This window comes from Erithacus rubecula (assembly GCF_903797595.1).
Source record: "Erithacus rubecula genome assembly, chromosome: 2".
NCBI lineage: Eukaryota > Metazoa > Chordata > Aves > Passeriformes > Muscicapidae > Erithacus > Erithacus rubecula.
Window position 1 is genome coordinate 77,154,600 of NC_136685.1, and position 19,160 is coordinate 77,173,759.

The 19,160-nt window shown below is 36.9% G+C and overlaps 1 protein-coding gene across 4 annotated transcripts in view; it reads right to left on the reverse strand.

Annotated features, from left to right (window-relative positions):
- Positions 1 to 376: 376 nt before the first annotated feature.
- Positions 377 to 19,160, reverse strand: part of SPAST (spastin) — a 35,482-nt gene continuing 16,698 nt past the window's right edge. For all 4 annotated transcript variants that reach the window (XM_079327531.1, XM_079327529.1, XM_079327530.1 and 1 more), the window contains 13 exons: positions 18,425 to 18,609; positions 17,308 to 17,441; positions 16,919 to 17,012; positions 13,571 to 13,645; positions 12,287 to 12,358; positions 11,691 to 11,766; positions 11,068 to 11,159; positions 9,278 to 9,357; positions 8,421 to 8,463; positions 7,735 to 7,814; positions 5,842 to 5,912; positions 3,991 to 4,031; positions 377 to 2,797 (listed from right to left, as the gene is read on the reverse strand). In XM_079327531.1, coding sequence (XP_079183657.1) covers positions 2,675 to 2,797; positions 3,991 to 4,031; positions 5,842 to 5,912; positions 7,735 to 7,814; positions 8,421 to 8,463; positions 9,278 to 9,357; positions 11,068 to 11,159; positions 11,691 to 11,766; positions 12,287 to 12,358; positions 13,571 to 13,645; positions 16,919 to 17,012; positions 17,308 to 17,441; positions 18,425 to 18,609 — 1,166 coding nt within the window. In that variant the 3' untranslated portion in view covers positions 377 to 2,674. The remainder of the gene's footprint in view (positions 2,798 to 3,990; positions 4,032 to 5,841; positions 5,913 to 7,734; positions 7,815 to 8,420; positions 8,464 to 9,277; positions 9,358 to 11,067; positions 11,160 to 11,690; positions 11,767 to 12,286; positions 12,359 to 13,570; positions 13,646 to 16,918; positions 17,013 to 17,307; positions 17,442 to 18,424; positions 18,610 to 19,160) is intronic.

Here is a 19,160-nt window from a genome sequence, read left to right on the forward strand (position 1 = left end):
TTAATCCAACATGTGGTGGGTCTTAGTATGAGTAAAAAGAGGAGTAAGATGCAAGATAATACCTTAAGTTGAACAGAATTATTCTTAAAAGACAGTATTCATAAAATAGCATTAAGACAAGATATTTAAAGGAGATTTATGAACCAAACAGCACTGGGCCACAGGCTAAGAGTCCAGCAGCTGTGGGGCAAACTGATGTTTTTCCTCTTTTACTGTTTTCCAGCACTAATTTATAGGGCTGTAGTTTATCCACTAAGCAGAAAACAGTGAGGCATAAGAGAAGACCAAAAAGCAGCTTTAGCAGTCACACAGATTCTCTTGAACCTGAACTGGTTGTAAAACTAGTGAAAGGGCTGGTCTCTTTTTATGTAGCAGCTGGTGATTCTGACTCTTTGTGCTGCACACTGGTGCTACTTTAGGAGATGGGGACTTCTATCCCAACATTTCAGGTACCTCTCCCAAGCCAAGGAGTATGTATTTGAAATAAATAAACAGTATATTCCTCAAAATTAAGTGGACAAAACAAAGAGTTTTATAACAATATTTCAGGAACACTTAAAACCAGAAGCATTATCTACAAAGTTCTCATTTGCAAAGGATGTCAAGGAATGTTTACCAAAGCTTCATGAATAAAACCAAGGCCCTTTCTTAGCTGTAGCTATTTGGCAGATGCTAATACAACAATAATATCCATGCTTAACATTACAAAGAATATTACAGATATGGATCAAGTCAGCCAGGAATCTCCAAAAACAGAGATGGTCTACAGAAGGCAGAACTAAGGCAAAGCAAGACATGAGATTTAAGAATCTGAAATCTTTTAGCATTTCTCCAGAAAAGTGAATCAGGGGAACCAAAGTCACATTTCATTTACATAAGATCTACATTTAAGAGAGTCCTATCCTTAGAAGGCTAGAAGTGGTTTGGTTAGACTATTTCAAAAGGCATAGCAGTAGAACACAATCTTCTCTTATTTGATTGCTTTTAATCTTAAGATCAGTTAAAAGCATCTCTGGTTGGACAAAAAAAAAAAAAAAAAAAAAGAATCCCAAATGTATTGCATATGTGCATCTCAAAGGTTTGACAGAGTTTCTGCTGTTTAGTACTCAATACCACACAGTGAGCACAGTCCTCTCAGAGTACTACTACACCTACAACTGCATCTATCAGCTAGGGTTGTTTTTTTTTCATATATACATATATTACTTATAGTCAACTTTCAGGTAAGTAGCTCCAAAAAATAAGTTAAATAAAAAATTAAAAACAAATTTTCTGTTAAAACCAAAAGCAAAACAACACTAACAACTCATTTTCATTAAAACAACAGTAAACATTTTTGCAGTATCACTATGTCAGGAGAGGTGCAAAAAAACCTTCCAAACCAACAACAAAAAAAACAAAACAAAAAACCTACAAACCTGCTTTAACAAGGAACTAGTGTTCTGCCCTGCAAACATCTGTGTCTAATCTGTGTAGAGTTTGTAAACAAGATGTTAGGCCTTTAGAAGTAAAGGCAAAAATGCTTTCCTTTATTATGGTATTTAAAGGCTATCATTTAAGAGTTTGTTTTTTTTTAATAGCTTGTCATTTATGTAATAAAAACAAGTATTTGTACAAAGATGCAGTTTCTTTTTAAAAAAGCAGATCAGTTGAGTGCTTCATACTTTAATATATAAACCAAAACATATGAAAGCTATAAAAACATTAATGTGTGCCATGTATTAAACATGTAGCCTTGTATTTTAATGCTTACATGTAGAGATTAAAAAAATTATCACAATGGAAATTTTACTTTCAATTATCATAAACAGACCAAAATACAGAGTAAAAACACATCATTTCTGAGACTCAACAATTAGCATCACTTACTCTCTCAAACATCAGCTGGGCTCAAGTTGTACACTGTAAGCATAAGCTAACATTCTACCAATGAAAGCGTTACAAAATGCATTAAGAGAAAATACTGCCAGTAAATGAATATCTCAGTCTATTCTTTTATTTAGTAATTTTTCTTTTAAAAGGCAGTTTGAATTGGTTTTACAAGGTTGGGGATTTTTGCTGTTCTGCTATCAAAGGTCTTCTTTAATCCTGTCCTGTGAACAATTCAGTCAAATTACAACAAAGCAAAAAGACAAATAATAACAGACCAGCTACTTTTAACATTTTAATAATCTTAGTTCCCCAATGCTGTTCATCCACTCTGCACAGGGAAATTGTTTTATTTGGCACATTACGGATAAAAAAGTCAAAAAAATGAACTGAAGTTTACAAACCTCCAACTGAACATCATTGTTCCAAGTTCATTGTTCACCAATGTCATGGCAAAATTAAAAACAAAAAAACCCACACACACAACATAGGGAAAGGTCCTCCAATGATCAATATCATCAGGGCCTTGTAGCAGAAACAATATACATATATTAATGTTCAAACCAGAATCGGATTGCTAGGAATCTTATCTCAAGTCCTGTTGTGCTCTTTCTTAGAGTGTGTAAATCCTCACTAAATGGCAAGGAGGCTTTAATGAACACATTTCACACTGTACAGTTTTCTCTTAATCTCAAGTTTTAATGCAGATACTTAAATATCTGTGAAGTCCTGTAAACTCTGGCTGCTTCCCAGTCGTCTGCACCATCTGCTCCCCAGGCAGCTCTGTTTCAGTTCCAGTAGTGTCTCACACTGTGGTATCTCCAAAGTCTTTGTTCCAGCGGATGTACGCTTCCAGGGTCTGAGGGCTCAAACTGCGCTTGATCTTCTTCAGTGATTCTGTGAAATCTGACAGTTTGATATTTCTCATCTAAACAGAAAATCAAAGACATCAGGGTCACAGGTGGTTTGTGCGCTTCGGTTAATATTCAGGAAGTACTTGAGGATTCACTTTTATCAAAACACATTCTATGTGTGCTGCACCTTGATGTCAGAACAAATTTTTTTTTTACAGTGAGAGCAGTCATTCACTGCAACAACCCCTCGAGAATGTGGCAGTCTCCATTGTTGGAGGTTTTGAAGATATGACTGGGCAGGGTGCTAAATAATCTCATCTAAGTTCTCTTTCCCACAAATGGATGGACCAGGTGATCTTTCAAGTCCCTTCCAAACCAGGGTATTCTGTTATTCTATAACCTGATGCAGGAGTCTGGTAATTCAAGACTACCAATATGTACCATTTTTAATAAACTAACACTTGCTAATATAAAAATCTGCCTTATTACTTAAGAGCTCATTAGACTGGGTTGTTACTTCCTGATTCAGTAGGTGGTGTGAGCTGATGCATATGAGGACATCACAAGAAAATAACACAGATGCTGTTCTCCTCCAGCAACAAATCCTTCCAGCTTACAGCTTTAGCCATGACCTCAGGCTAAACACAAAAAGCAACTGAGAAATTAAGTTTTGCTTCATTTCCCCCTATGTAACCATGGCTTGCACACACACCTGAACAGAAACTTTTGTAGACATGACCAATTGCTTCCTTTTATTTATGTGTACAGCTGCAGTTTGTTGTCAGGAGCTTAATCTTTTTAGTTATCATGGTCCATGTGAATGAATGCAACTATTATACATATATATGCACAAATTTGTTTTAGGTTCTCCCTATATGTAAAGATGGGGTGGAGGTACTAGAAATAATTTCACATAACACTTCTGGCAATGTTATTGGGAAGCAACACTGTGAGAAAATAAAAGCCAGGCCTCTGCCGTCATCAGCTAGGTAACAAATACTGCAGTTCAGTGTGAAGAAAAAGACAGGACAGTCAGCTGAAATGAAGAACAACAGATTTACTAACAGAAAAAGAGGTGTTCTGCAGCCTGAAAGCCAACAAAATACCCATTAAGAATTTTCTTTAATGAGGAAGTAATTGAAAAGGATAATACCCCCAAAATTTTTCCTATTTTGTATGATACTACACAGAAAAAAGGGGCCTTAAAAGTTTCTAGGGAGAAAACATTCTATTCAAAGGGGAAAATACAGCTGCTAGAACAGCTTACCTCACTGGCAGACATGTTCTTCACCTGTTCTGGTTTTAATTCTGTAAAAATAAAGATAGATGGGTGAATTTAATAAGAAAATCTGTATCACTTCTGACAACTAAAACATGTTAAAAGCACTTCTATTTCGAAAAAAAAACCTCTGCAGCTAAAAATTCTACCTTTCAGCCTCAACACAGTCTCCTGCACAGAAAGCTACATGGTGTTTTTGTCTCCTTCCTCCCCAGCTCCACAACCAGGCTGCTCCCACACTCAGTTACTGCAGATGCAGCAGAGTGGTAGCAGAATTATTCCCTCTTCCTAAAGTACAGAAAACAGCACACTAGCCAACAAGCTACCTTCCCCCTTATTATTCATGGTATCCACAACCTCCCTACTGAACTTCAGGAGACAGAAGATACAGTCAATGAAGAACACTGAAATAAAATCAGGCAGGGCACATCAAAGTGCTTCTTGCCCTATGTTGCACTCGTGGGATCTAAACATTCTTGTATCATTCACCAATTTATTCTTTTTACTTGCAATGCTCTCATGGTATCAACATGTAACAGAAAACATTTTGCTACCAGGGTACAAGAAAAAGAACATAGACAGGATTGGCAAGGATGGTATCACAAAACATTTTCAAAAATATATTATTTTATATGGAATACAGGAGCAAGTGAAAAATGTGTTGCACAATATTACACGGTCCTTTCTTGAAAAGGACTTGTGTGTGAAGTGAGTTGTCAGCAAAATAAAGCCTGCATACCTAAATGCATACATAATTAATTCCACCACTCTAAGTAAATATATTCAAATTCTTGGGAGACATGATGTCTCTTATGAGAGCCATTTAATCCAGTTCTGTTTCCCAGTTACTATGCAGGATTGTTAAAGATGTGCTTAATAAATTCAGCAGCTGAAACAAAGTGGTAAAAAACATTACATTCCAACATCTGCTTTCAGGAGAGGGAGTAAACTGGCAAAAATGCATGCTACAGGATTTAAAAAAATAATAAACACACCCAGAATACAGGAACAGACCTCTCCACCCCATAAATAATTTAAGAGAGTTGCAACACTTTTTATTTATGCATAATAGGCCAGTATTACAGAACACTTCTGCTCTGCCTGCTTTTAGTACCTTTCTGTCAAGTAGTCTTAATATGTCTACAAACAGAAAACCAACACCAAATCTTCACAATCTTTTCTACACAAAAATCCTACTACTGATTTCCACTAAACAAGATCGGTTCCCTTGGATGTGGCTACTGGATGCATAACTAGCTAGTTAAACAGAACAAAGAGAGGTGTTGGAAAAAAGTATTCACATTAAAACTGTGGGTTTTTTCTAGTTGGACATGTCAGATAACTCTAGTTCATTAACAGCTGTCATCTGGATCATAATTCAACACTAAGAATTAAAGATATAAAAAGCTATGCCATTCAAACTGTATCTAAAAAACCCCCCCAAAATTTCTTTGTTTCAGTTTTCCTTCCCTTAGACTTGAAGAGATTTGAAGAGATTTGACCCATTTATAAATACAAGTAATGCAATCAGCAATTGCTATTCAAGTAATAATTTAGCTACAACAGAACTGACGACAGCCTCAGAAAGACACTACTTAAAAACCCTACAATTCAGTGAGAAACACTTCACACTGCTTTTCTCATATGACACAAAAATTTTCTGTTTCATATGGTGAGATGCTGAAGGGTTTTGTGTAAGTAAATCTTATAAAGATGCTATTATGAGGAACAGACTAAAATCCAATGTAAAAAGTTACATTTTCTTACATTTTTATAATTCTCAAACCTCTGAAATGTATCTCCAACATCAAAACCTCAATAAAAATCTCTGCAGCTTACCTCGAATGGGGCCTAGGGCTGCATCCTTTGCTAATGCAGTTAGGTCACTTCCAGAGTATCCATCTGTCATTCTTTGTCAAAGGAAAAAGTAGGGTCAAGGAGGAAGGAAAAAACCAAAAAACCTGCTTCCAACCACATCAATTTAATTGCAGATAATCAAAATGTTACTTAATCAGGAGAAGTATTACTTTGATGTTATTTTGCAAGTTTAATAAATCAGAAGTGCATTCACTACAAGTGATCTATATTTCACTATAAGTGATCTCTCACAGATTAAATCTGAAGTACATATATTCAAGTTCCAAATAACATTCTAGAAAAAAAAAAAAAAAGGTAGCAACTAGGATTTGTGGATGAAAACTGATCCCAAGCACATTTACTATTTTTATTAGGAGAATTCTGTACCAGTAGTTTATCACTATTTGTCAATTACCATAAAACCAAAACCTCAACTGTCCTGTGCTTTTTCAATCCAATTAGTAAAATGAGAGAAACCAATACCATGTGTTTAATATGATAGCAAGTGAACTGAAAGGAAGGTAAATTCTGCTACCCACTAGGGTTGGTTGGTTTGTTTTATAAACCTGGCAGATCATCCAAATCCTCAGAACTACACAGTAGGGAGTAAAAAAAAAGTCAAACCAAGGAGCCAAACTCTGTGGAAGCTGTTCCAGAATTAGACCAAGTTAACCAATTAAATACTTTAGAGAATAAAGGCCTCCACTACAACAGGAAGCCAAAATGTCAACATAAGTGAAAATGAGTAGTACAGGTTACCTAAAAGAAAGTTTAAAAATGAAAATACCACTCTTATAGAGCAGTAGCTGGCTGCAGTAACAAGAGCTTAGTCTTCTGGAGATCATGAAGTCTGTTACAGTTTATAGAAGTTGCAGAGGAACAAAGGCACACAGAACCAGAATGGAGGTTAATGACTTCTCTCAAAACAAATAAACATGGAAAAAGAGGCAGGCAGGATGCTCAACTTTCACATTTTCTCTACATCCTGTAAAAAAGGTGTAGTCAAGTTGCATTTGTAATTTGGCTCTTACATTTGCAGTTAGAATACAGGACTCTGTTTTTCCTGCAGTTAGCTACTACTGCAGCCTGCATGTGGCCTGAGCTAACAACCTTCAAGCACAGAGGGAATATATTCTGTTTGATTACATATCAACTTCTGCAACATTACTAAGAGGCTGAGAAATGCTACATCCAGGAATGTACTAACCCCTGTATTACCACAAAGAGAAACAGACTGAAGTATATCCATCTATCTATCTTTGCTATCTCATGGTGTGTTTTCACTCCTTCCTGCCCTACCTGCTTTTTAGTCTAACCTCCTTCACACCCATTACTAGATTTAGGTGACTAACAGCAGTATGTGTCAATGATGAAAAACATAAAACAACTCAGATTCATTACAGGAAGGAAAAATTAACCCACATTTTCCCAATTAAATTGGAAAGTGAAAAGAACCAGTGCTTCCTCTGCTATGTTGGTAGTATGTTCAACAAGCCTAGTGAGGCACCAGGAAAGAGAACTTGCCTTTTATTTGAAATGAATGCCAAGTGCAAAACTGGTGCTATCTTTTTGCATCAGGGAGGAGAGCTGGACTCCTTGGGGGAGAGGGTGGAAAGAAGCATCCTCCTCCCTCCTCCTCAAAGGAAAGAGCTGATGGGCATGTTTCAACAACAGAAACCTGACTGGGTGTATCCTGCATATGTATACATATAAACATTTTCATACAGTCTGACAGGGAACCATCTTCCCCAAATGCACATAATTCATGTTGTCACTCTTGGATGATTTACATTAGTTATATTTTGAATGAATTAAACAGTCTGAATGAATGCAATAGAGGAACATATTTATTTAGTATGGTTACAAAATACTTACCTAGCTAGTTGAGCCAACTCTTTTTGGGTTAATGGACTTCCTTGCTTGCTTAGAAGATTTTTTAGCAAAATCAATCTTGTCTGAAAAGAAGATAAAATTATCAGATGTAAAACTCGTTTTCACGGAACACTTAAAATTGTGTTGCAAGATCAGAACTACACTTTTGTCAGTTTTGCTTTTGTGCTTCACCAGTTTAAACTTGCCTATAGTGCTTGTGCAATTAGACTGTACAGTATCATCTCTTCAGAAGCAGAGATAAGGACTGTGTAAAAATAAGATCAAGACCCTAATTATTAGAAGTAAGTATCAAAAGTAAGTCATTAGAATCTTCATCAAAAGTCCTCATCTCGTATTGAACTGAAAAACATTAGGAAAATTACTTTTATCTTTTACAATAAAACACTCTCCTTCAGCCAAACAAACATGCTCCTGTAAGTCCAACTTCAGACCTGCCTATGTCTGCCAGCGTGTTAGCAAAACCTCACAGAAAAACTGAGCAGCTATCACCAAGTTTGCTACTAGTATGAATGAAAAAACAGGCAAGAACTTAAAATAGTTCCCAGAATTAATGCACATTGTATATGATCAAGGTGAGCCAGAGGTTGGGTCATGGAATTGTAATCATCCATAAGTGCAAGTTAAGAACTGCCTGTGTCTTAAAAATATGAGTGAAAAACAACACTTACTTCCTCGTTTGGTAAAGACACATATACCCGTTTGGTGAATCGTCTGAAAAAAACCCAAACATATATACATAGTTCACACCATTCTCTAACTATTCAGCACATACAAATCTAACATTTGGTTAGGCTAAGTGACAAAACTTCACTTCCATCATCAAATTCTATGAAGTAGAACTGGAGCTTTTGAAAAAAAACCACCAACAACCAAACAAAAAATATGTACAAGTCACTGGTGTCACCTTCCTCTTATTTGAACTTGTAAGACTCCTCCCAGAGGGGAAACACTCTAAAGGTAGAAATACCACTGACTACCAGCAGTGAAATGAAGCATCTCTTAATTTTTACACAAAAAAATGTATTTGGAATAATTTCTTCAGGCAGTGCTGACATATCTATTTTCCTGAATCAAGAATGAAAAGAGAATAAAGTATGAGTACTTTTAACAAAAAAGTCCTAAAGTAAATCTACAGCAAGATCTGTAATTGCATGGGATGTCAGAAGAAAATATTTACAGAGAAGAAATGCTGGATTTCTGGTCAATATGCAACACTGATCAAATTTTCTCCTTTATTCTGCCATTTAAGATCCAAATAAAAAATAAAGAAAAATATTAAATTCAAGAAATTTAAAAAACACTGACTTGATCTCAACAAGTATTACTGCTTCAGACAATTCCAAGCCCATCATGATTGTGCAATGCATCTCAAAAGAAAAAAATTAAAGCTCTTCTTTGAGAAGTTAAATAATTTAGCCCTGCTGAACAGCTTTTACTTATTACAAAACTTGGCACCAGGACACTAGGCAAAACCTGTTCTTCATAATGAGTATCATCCTACTCAGAAAAAGAGATGTTTTGATACCTGAGAACAGCATCATCAAGCTCCTGAGGCCTGTTTGTTGCTCCCATCACAAGTATTCTGTCCTCTCCAGAAGACTGCACCTATATAATGTAGGAAGGCAAGACAGCTTTCAGTTTACATAGTCTACATTTCAATTAAGCAGAAATACAACAAAACCAGTTAGAAACTTGACATGTATTCAGCACACTGACAAGATCTTAATACATGTATGTTTTGGGGTTTTTTTCCATCAAAGTAGGTTTAAAATATTCCTCACAGAAATGTAAAGTCAAACCAGGAAAATATAGGAAAAAAAGAAATCTTTCTAGAAAAAAAAGAGAATATAAACTATAAAAGGCACTCATAAGTTTAGTCACCAGGAGATACTTATGTTGAAAAAGCCAGAGACTTTCTGCTGTTCTGGGGTTTTAACACCAAACACTGTTTTAAAGCCTACAGAGTGAGAATCAAAACTTTAAACTAAAGTATAGTGAGAACCACAAAATCAGAGCAGAGATCCATCTAACATAGGCCTCACATGAATCCAGTAACCAAAACAGGCTATAAATTAATCAAAACAGCAGAAAGAACAATTTCCTTCCCATTTCACTCATTTTATACCCAAGAATATGGAGACTTAGAGCTCCAAACTTCAGAGAAACATTGGGCTATCCAAGACATTATTATTCACTTAAGTGTTCAATGCTTCATAGATGTAGGTTCACTGCTACCATACCATGTTAAAAGGTTCCTCAAAAATGCTGTATGACATAGCTACACCTTAAATATTAAGTCAGCAAACTTCACATTATGCTTATTTTTCCCTTTTAATTTTAACAGTAAACTCTGCATGTGTGTGCAATAATTTCTGCATATCACAGTTACATTGCATTATTTGTCCTGATTCATCCATTTTGGAGTTTTTCCTGACCTTGCTGTCCCTCCATGTTCTTATCTGCTCCTCCTGTACCTCATTACCATTGCTTCACCACTGCAGCAATATTCCATTGTGCTAATGGAACAAAAACTAAAATTATTCAATTAAAGAATAGTGCTGTGACAGAAAAATATTCTGATACTCATTTGTGTGTGTGTGTTCCACTGTGAAATTCAGTTCCTCTTCCTGAGTATGTATTCATGCTGTTAAATACTTCTTACTGGATTCTGTCTTCCCCAGCTCATGATGCCAAGAAAACAGTTATAGTTCAATAAAAGGTGTACTGAGATGTATCAGAGTTGTGTATACATGGAGTACCTTGATATATATATATATATGTAATCTGAACTAGCCTCTTTGAAATCCTCATCCCTCAAGTCCCACCCCTTGACAGTGCATGCTTGTGACATATATTCCTTTCAAACCAAAAAGTATTTAAAAGCCATTTATTCTTGTTTTGCTTTGCCAGAATAAAGAGAAGTGACTCATCAAGCTATATAATTGCAAACATGGATGCAACTCTCTGTGACCCTCAAACGTCCCTCTTGCTCTGTAAGAACAGTTGTCCTCACAGCTCCTTTACTACTGCCATCTGTTATCCTTGCTTCTCTGTCCATAATCTTCCAGCACATTATTACAGCTCATCTCCAGATCACCACTTTTCAGTCCAGACTGTATCTTCCAGACACCCCAGTAAGCAGGCAGACAATTAAGACCAACCAAAAAAGGCTGTTTGCCAATTATGGTGAGATGGGAGGGAGGCTGTGCTAAGCCCCAGCAGCCAAACACTTTGTAATTCACCTATAGGTTGTACTGGCACCCACTACATTAGCCAGTTTAGCTAAATCAAACAATAACAAGACTAAATACTTACACCATCAAATTCTATTAAAAATTCTGTTTTTAGACGCCTGCTAGCATCATGTTCACCTTCTCTTCTTTCACACAAAAGGCTATCAACTTCATCTAAAAAACAAAGAAATACATCTTCATTAAGCATACATCAAAATCTTTGCATTTGCCTAAGCTCCTTTGCTAATATAGGGCTCCATTAAGAAAGACCAGATCTTTATTCTTTAGGAGAGTGACAAATCTTAGGAAAGTTAAACAACTTGTGTGATGTGCTGGCCTTTGAATAGGTAATGTCAAGCACAGATGGGGGGCGGGGGGGGGGAAATTAAAAAAAAATCTTTCTGATGATAAACTGCTACTCAGGACAAGAAAAACATATTTTCATATTTGAATTTTAATGGACTTACTCCATAAAGGCAGCACAGTATTTTTCTTTTTGAGAGCATCTCTTCCCACTATTACCACCAACTAAATAATATAACAGTAATCTGACATGCTTTATATGAACTACTGACTGGTCAGCAGGTAATACCTGAGACAGTTGTCCTGAGAGTACCCAACTATTCCAATAGTTAATTACTTACTAACCCTTAGTAAGTAAGATTATTTAAGAAAGCAAATAAAAGTTAATATCTAAGGTCTTACCAATAAAAATTATAGAAGGTTGAAGTTCTCTGGCTACTGCAAATAGAGCACGCACCAGTTTCTCTCCTTCACCCACCTAAAATAATAAACTGGTTTTGTAGGAGATTTAAATTTTTTAGTACAAGACAGCTAACAGAAGGACCTACAGAAAATCTTGCTGGTAACCAAACACACTCAGTCCATTTATACATATATATTCAGATTATCACTGGTTCCATACATACAGTATTGTTTATCTTAAAAAAACCACTACTACTTCTCCTATGATCACAACTGAGTTAACTGTCAAGAGATTTTGGTGCCTAAATTACCAGAGTGAAAGAGAGATGGGACCCAACTAATTTACTTTTTAAAGATTGAAAACCCACAATCACCTGTGTCTGCATTACTGCCAGTGCCATTGCTGAGCTGGAAAAACCTTTGACATTGATTTATCACAAGCACAAAACAAAAATTTTTAACTTCACAAGTCTCTTCTTAAAAACTATGCTCATTATAGGCAAACACTAAGTACTCATCAGAAGTCTCTGGCTTTCTTAAGCCCCAATTAAAGCAGGGGTGTTTTCAAATCAGTGTAATTTACAGTCACTACTTACATATTTTGAAGTCAGGCTTGCTGCGCTGATGTTAAAAAAAGTAGCATTTGATTCTGCAGCCACTGCTTTGGCCTAGGAAAGGGGATAAACAAAAGTACTTTTAAAAACTATCATAAAGAAGATAGTTCTCTTCATCTGTAGTGACCACTCATGTCCTGATGGACAGTTTTGAAAACCCCTATTTCTTCAAAGGGAGCACCTTGTAAATGGTACAGACAACTTCTGTCCAGGCCACTTACAAATGAGAATGGCTATGCAGTCAAATCAACAGAGAAATTTCCAGATCCCCATAGACTCCTCTAATCCCATTAGCTTCACAGCCAACTACAACTTGCTTTCAGAAGAGTAAAAGTCTCCATTTCCTTTCAATTTACCCTGAATAGATATCTAAGCTGGTTTTAACTAATTTAGGGAAGTAGTTTAAGGCATCAAAATGGATTTGGATCGAATGACATAAAAAATGATGGTGTTTTTCCCCCTCCTTTTTCTATGCAAAAGCTGCTTTTAGAGGAAAGCTAGGGCAAATAATCAGTTGGAATGCTCATTCAGACTACCCTCTTCCTTAACAGTTTCACCATATTCAAGAAATTATGATTCCCTGCTTATAGAGCCTAATTTTAGTGATTAGCAATTATATTCCAGCATGTCAAACAGAACAGATGAGCTTACATGAGCTGCTCTACATTCCCTCTCTGCACTTCAGAGCAGCTCCAGCTCCAATGTCAGCAGAGAGGATGCAGCTGCAGCCACCCCATGTGACCAGGCTGATGTGCCCAGCTCAGCTGCATGGGGACACTCAATGCTGCCTGCCTCCAGCTCCCCAGACCTAGCACAGCAGGCTGAGAGAAATGCTGTGGCTAGGCAGCTCCACAGCCCTTACACTCTGCACACCAGTGTGCCACTGAGACAATCCCTGCTTTTGCTACTGTGCTCCCTCCCCATTTCCAAAATGTACGTTTCAGTGGAGAGCAGAAAATTTCTGGTTAATCACTGCTGTACAAAACAACTAATCCACTTCCTTTTGGTCCCTCTGAAAATGAAACCTGGACTTGCTGGTTTAACTTTTAAAATACTACTTGTCATAAAGAAAATAATTAAAGATAGAACAGTTTAGCAATTCCCTCCATAAAATCCAAGGTTAAGAACAATTTTTATATATAAAATGACACCATAATACATATTCTGTAAGAATGCACAGTTTACTAATCCAAGCCCCAAATTGAAAACCACCCCTTGTGATTACATTTTAAGCCCATCAACTTATGCATGAAGTAATTTTCTCACCAACATTGTCTTCCCATTTCCTGGTGGGCCAAATAGCAATAAGCCACGTGCAGGAGCTCTCAGACCTGTAAATAACTGAAAAGAACATCATCCCAAATTATCATCAAAGACCTGAATAAAATGTTGCTTTACCTTTCTAAGAGAATGGTTTAAGACTGAGGACACTGGCTAGCACTGATAATAACAGTAGCAGTGAGTGCTACAACAGTACAGGCTTTGAGAGAACTACACTCTGTTAGTAACTTGACCTAATGCACACCACTATTGTTTCCCACACAGCAGCTAAATGATGTTCTAATTGTTCTGTGCCTGGATGCACTGTGAAAGCAGTTTAAAACACTTTCCACAAGACAGACTAGCCTATCAAGTTTAAAGCATCAATTCCAGTTAAAAATGGAGTAATGCAGGTGTACAGTAGAAAAGCTAAAGTAGTCTTCTTACTAACTCCATATGGAAGAACTCTTTCATCTTTCCTTATTAAATGAAACTTGAGAAGATAAGCTGTCAATGAAATGACTTAAAATATTACTTAACAACCACCTACTCTCTCCATGCTACTGATGGTCATCTCTCTCTCACTTTGCACTAGATTCATCTTTTCTACTCTATAAAATTGCCCCCACCATGTGAAGCATCACAGCAACCAAGTCTACAAATTTTCACAGAATACATGACTTTTAGTTATTACTCTTGCCTGTTTTCTCTTGCACCTTGTCTTTACCCCCTCCCTCAAAAGTTTCAGAGTTTCTCTTTTGGTCTCACACTCACCCCTCCCTTCCAGCTTCCAGTAATTCCAATAAACAAGCAAAAGCAATAGGAGGGTATCTCACATACATCCCATGTGTAAACAGCACACGTGTTGGCAGGCACTTCTTTCCACAATATCCATGACAATAAATAGCTCCATTACCAGTGTTGTATTTCTGTCATGACTGACCAACACGTGTTTTCTCTATTATTTCATCATCCACAGCATTTTGTTTGTGCTTGACTCTGATCCCTAAGAGTAGTTACCCAGCTATTCACTGAATGAACACTCCAGTGTTTCTGCTCTCCATGCTGCATACCACCATGTGCATTTTTTGTCTGACTTCTTTTGTTTGAAATAATTCTTGGGGAGTTCCACCATTTTCACACAGCCCAGATCAAATCTGTAATTCTTCCTCACTTTGATCATCACCTACAGTTCAGCTGCACTGCTATTTATTACTGAGATATACAAAGCTTTTCAAGTTCTTGTTTACAGACTAATTATACTGAACATGGTCTGAACTGTTACCATTTCATTAGCATCTTACCACTGAAATGGTTGCAGTCAATCTTTCCTGCTTAGGTACCTCAACTTTTGCTCTCCTACAGAAATACCATTGGCTTGTTAAATATGAATTTGAGTTCAAAACTCATTAAAAACTGAACTAGTGTAAATTTACTAAGTATCCCCCCTATAGCTGCCACATCTACTATCTTCATATGCAAGGAATAAAACCAACACTCTTAAGGAAAGGTTAAAAATTCATGGAATTCTCTGTTCTTATTAAATCTCAACCTACATCAAGGTCAGGCCCATTGCTAGCTACAGTAGTATGAGACAATCTTATTGAAGATACCATGTTACTGGAAAAGCTACCCCAAGCTGCCCATCTCCAAGTCCTTCCCAGCCAGCTCACAGTACTGGTGTCACTGAACAACACATTTGACCTACTATTGCACTGTAGTAACAGAGATGCTGTAATGACATCTTCCTTCTGCGTAACAACATCTGAGCACACACATTTGTTGCCAAAGTTTTGGTCTCCTTACAGTTCCTATTTCTGTGATGCTATGCCAGGTTTAGGGTTTCTTCCCTATGCTGCTTCAAAACTAATAGTTGCATTAAGGGGAAAAACCACAGAGCACCTCCAGTCACCTGTCCATGTAACAAATGAGACCCACAAGCAAACAAAAAGTACAAACAGCTATTTTTCTTCAATAAGCACAGAATCATAAAGTAGGGCTGGGTTGTAAGGAACTTTGAAGATCATCTGCTTTCAACTTCCCTGTCACAGATACATTTCCCACTACACCACACTGCTCAAAGCCCCTTCCAATCTGACTTTGGAAAACATCAGGAGAGGGTATCCACAACTTCTGTGGGCAACCTGTTCTAGTGTCTCATCATCCTCACTGTGAGTATTTTCTTCCTAATATTCAAATCTAAATCTTCTCTCAGTTCAAAGCCATTTTCCCTTTGCTGTCACTACCTGCCCTTGCAAACAATTCCTCACCAGCTTCCTTTTAGGTCTCTTTCAGATACTGAAATAATGTAATAAGGTCAGCCTGGAGCCCTCTCTTCTCCAAGCTTAACAACCCCAATTCTCAGTCTTTCCTTACAGGAGAGGTGCTCCAGCCCTCTGATCATCTATCTAGGTGTTCCTCCTCTAGACTTGCTCCAGTAGGTCCATGCCCTCCCTATGCTGGGACCCCAGAACTGGACACAGCACTTCAGGTGGGATCTCATGAGAACACTGCAACAAACCATTGCACACAACTTTCTCCAAAGTACTGCAGCTTTAGTAAGTTCAGCTTTATAAGATGACCAATTTAATATGAAAATTCCATTAGTATGTAGACTAGGCCTGAATCTAGGCAACCACAGCAGTTGAGGTATCATCTATGATAAATAAAAGCCTAAATTATCAACTTACATCCAGCCAAGTAAAGAAGAAATCTGCCCTCAAATGTTACATATCTCAATGTATTTGTTCAGTACACTTCTTTTCAACCTCTCCATCTGTGAATAAACTATTCAGTGTGTAATCAAAATCCTCACAGAGAGGCTGACAACAATAACAATAACACTTTTCCAATCAGATAGTGTCATGACCTAATTTACCTATACAAATCTCTCCCATGTCACCCTTCCAGTTGTGAGCTTTGTCCTTTACATGGCCATACAGGGTTGGACACACAGCTACAGCTATCTGGAACAGTCAGCCTGACAAATAGTGAGAAATTTTGTTTGCTTCTGTTGTTCGTTTGTTTTATGGGGTTGGGGGTTTTTGCTTGGTTTTTATAGGGGTTTGTGATTTGCTGATTTGATTTGGGCTTGGGTTTTTTGGGGGTTTCTTTTTTTTTTCTTGGTCCAGTCACTTTCTGCAACATTGATTAACCTAAGAAGACAAGGAATTACATGGTAGTATTTTAACACATAAATCCTATATTCTTATTTTCCAAGATGGCTAGGACCCCACAGCTACCTGTAGAAATCATAATCAGTGAAAACAGGACTCAAGAATCATCATTTAATGTGTAAGCACAGTACATTTCTTTGAACCTGTTACAGATTGATAACAATACTCTGTTACTTACCTCAGGTCTAAGTGAAGGAAGGATAACAATTTCTTGCAAAGCTTGTTTAGCCAGCTCCTGTCCTGCAATATCATCAAACTTGACAGCTGGCCCACTAACAAAGAAATGGAATACTAATTAGTCTAACAATGAGATACTCTTTTTCTACTGCAGCTGACTAATTTCATGCATTTGACTATTTATACAAAACCCTTCTGAGAAAATCTACAACTTATATTGTTAAGTATTTTAAAACATCCTTTTCCCAAAGTAATTATAAAAAACCTCATCCAAAAAATTCTCAAAAAAACCCAAAGTAGAAGTACTAATTTCATTCCAAGTGAACCAGGACTGTACTGAATGCAAAACTGATTTACTGGATTGAAAAGCCTACTATTCTTCCTACTTACCTATCAACAACTTCATTTAGGATAAGATTAGCAAGATTGCTGTCCACATTTCTAAATATCTTTGTGTCTTTCTTTTTCCGAGGAGCAGTGGTAGGAGTAGAAGGCTTATTTGTCCTGCTATTTTTAGAAGCAGCCTGGAGAGGGGGGAAGAAAACAAAAAAACCCACCAAAAACTCCAGATTAATACTTTGGAAGTGTAATGTTAAACTAAATAAGAGCTACATTTCATTTGCTCCAGCAAAACAACGTGTTAACAATTACCCAATATTCTAACGCTGTATTTTGCTACAAAATCACACTATCATATTATTCAGCCACGAGTATAATATCTTAGACTCCAGTAGTGAAGGGTCTTTGGTTTGAGGTTTTTTGTTTGATAATTCATTTATTTAACTACAGTATTTTCCCCCATCATACTCTGGAAATAAGCACTACAAACCATCTCAGGTTCTCAATATCTATAAGCAAGAATTCCTCCTGCTGCCATATTTAGTAAGAGGCCACTTAAAAGTCTTCATATTATATTATAGCAGGAATAATGTTTTAACAGAACAGTTATGTTCAGCCCATTCTGCTCTTTATTCTACTTTACTGGGTAAGAAGATGGAAGGGAAAAGATGGATCAACAGAAATGCTGTATTTTTCTGTATTCTTACTATAGATTTACTTCTGTGTTTCAGTCCCAGCCTAACCATAATTTGCTTTTCAATGTGGTTGCAAAACAACTTGTGCATGCATACAAACTTTGGAAGAACATGTAAGGTGAAAAATTTTGTAGTTCTGGAGTAAGAGGTTTTTCCTGCCATCTTTTACATACTAGAAGTGACATTTATTTTTTTTCTAGGTAACTTTCATTCAGCAATTTTAAAAACAAGTAGTAGGTATTACTGTGATTATACTTAAAATTCTTTTGCCCATGAACCCACCTGATGCCCTCCAATTTCTAAAGTCCACTCTGCAGCCTACCTCAAGAGGCTGGCTAAAAATTGGGAGTTTCCGATTTTTAAAAAAACTCTCTGCCACTACAATACTGAAATTAAGGCATTAAATCCAAAGCTTCTTCTGGAATTTACACTTGATTTTTCAAGTGTCTAGTTCCAGAATAACCTCACTATACCTTGTGAGCTGAAGGTGTAGAGTTAGATGTTGGTCTAGACACAGATGATGATACCCCACTGTAGCTGGGCGTTCTGTGGTGACCTGAAAGGCCTGTGGATCCGGATTTGGCAACAGTCTTTGAACGAGGAAGGGAATTACTCGTGTGTGTTAAGGGGTCCTTCTTTTTTGGAACTGCTCCACTTTCTATAAAGAAAACCAGTGTCATAAGAACATCTGCAGCAGTCATACTTTTACCAAACTGCAACTAGAAAACAGAATTGTTGAAACATATAATACCACATCATAGAAGAATAAGGCACATTTCTAAAGAGGTTTAGTATTTTTAAGGGGACATTGACTGCTGCTTTCACCTACAGTTAAAATTCTAATTTTTAGGATCTCTCAGAATGTACCTTAGCTGGCCATCCTAAAACCCAGAGATAAGTTAGTCCTGTTATCAAGGGAAGAATACAATCTATTCCTCATGATGTAAAGTCTTCTGGCTTGCATTCTGCTGTCTTCTTTCTCAAGAACTCTTAACAACAATCATTACAAAAACCCCCAAATTTCAAGCCTTTAGATTCAGAGTATTGATTCTTTAAGGTATGCTAGCAGGCTAGTTAATTGAATGCCACCTAACATTATCTAGCACTTTGCAAACAAAAGCTTCAGCAACGCATTTTAATCTGGAAAAATTATGGTAGGAATTATACTTGAAAGTGAGTGTCAGGTGTTTTTTCTCTCAACTTGCTTTC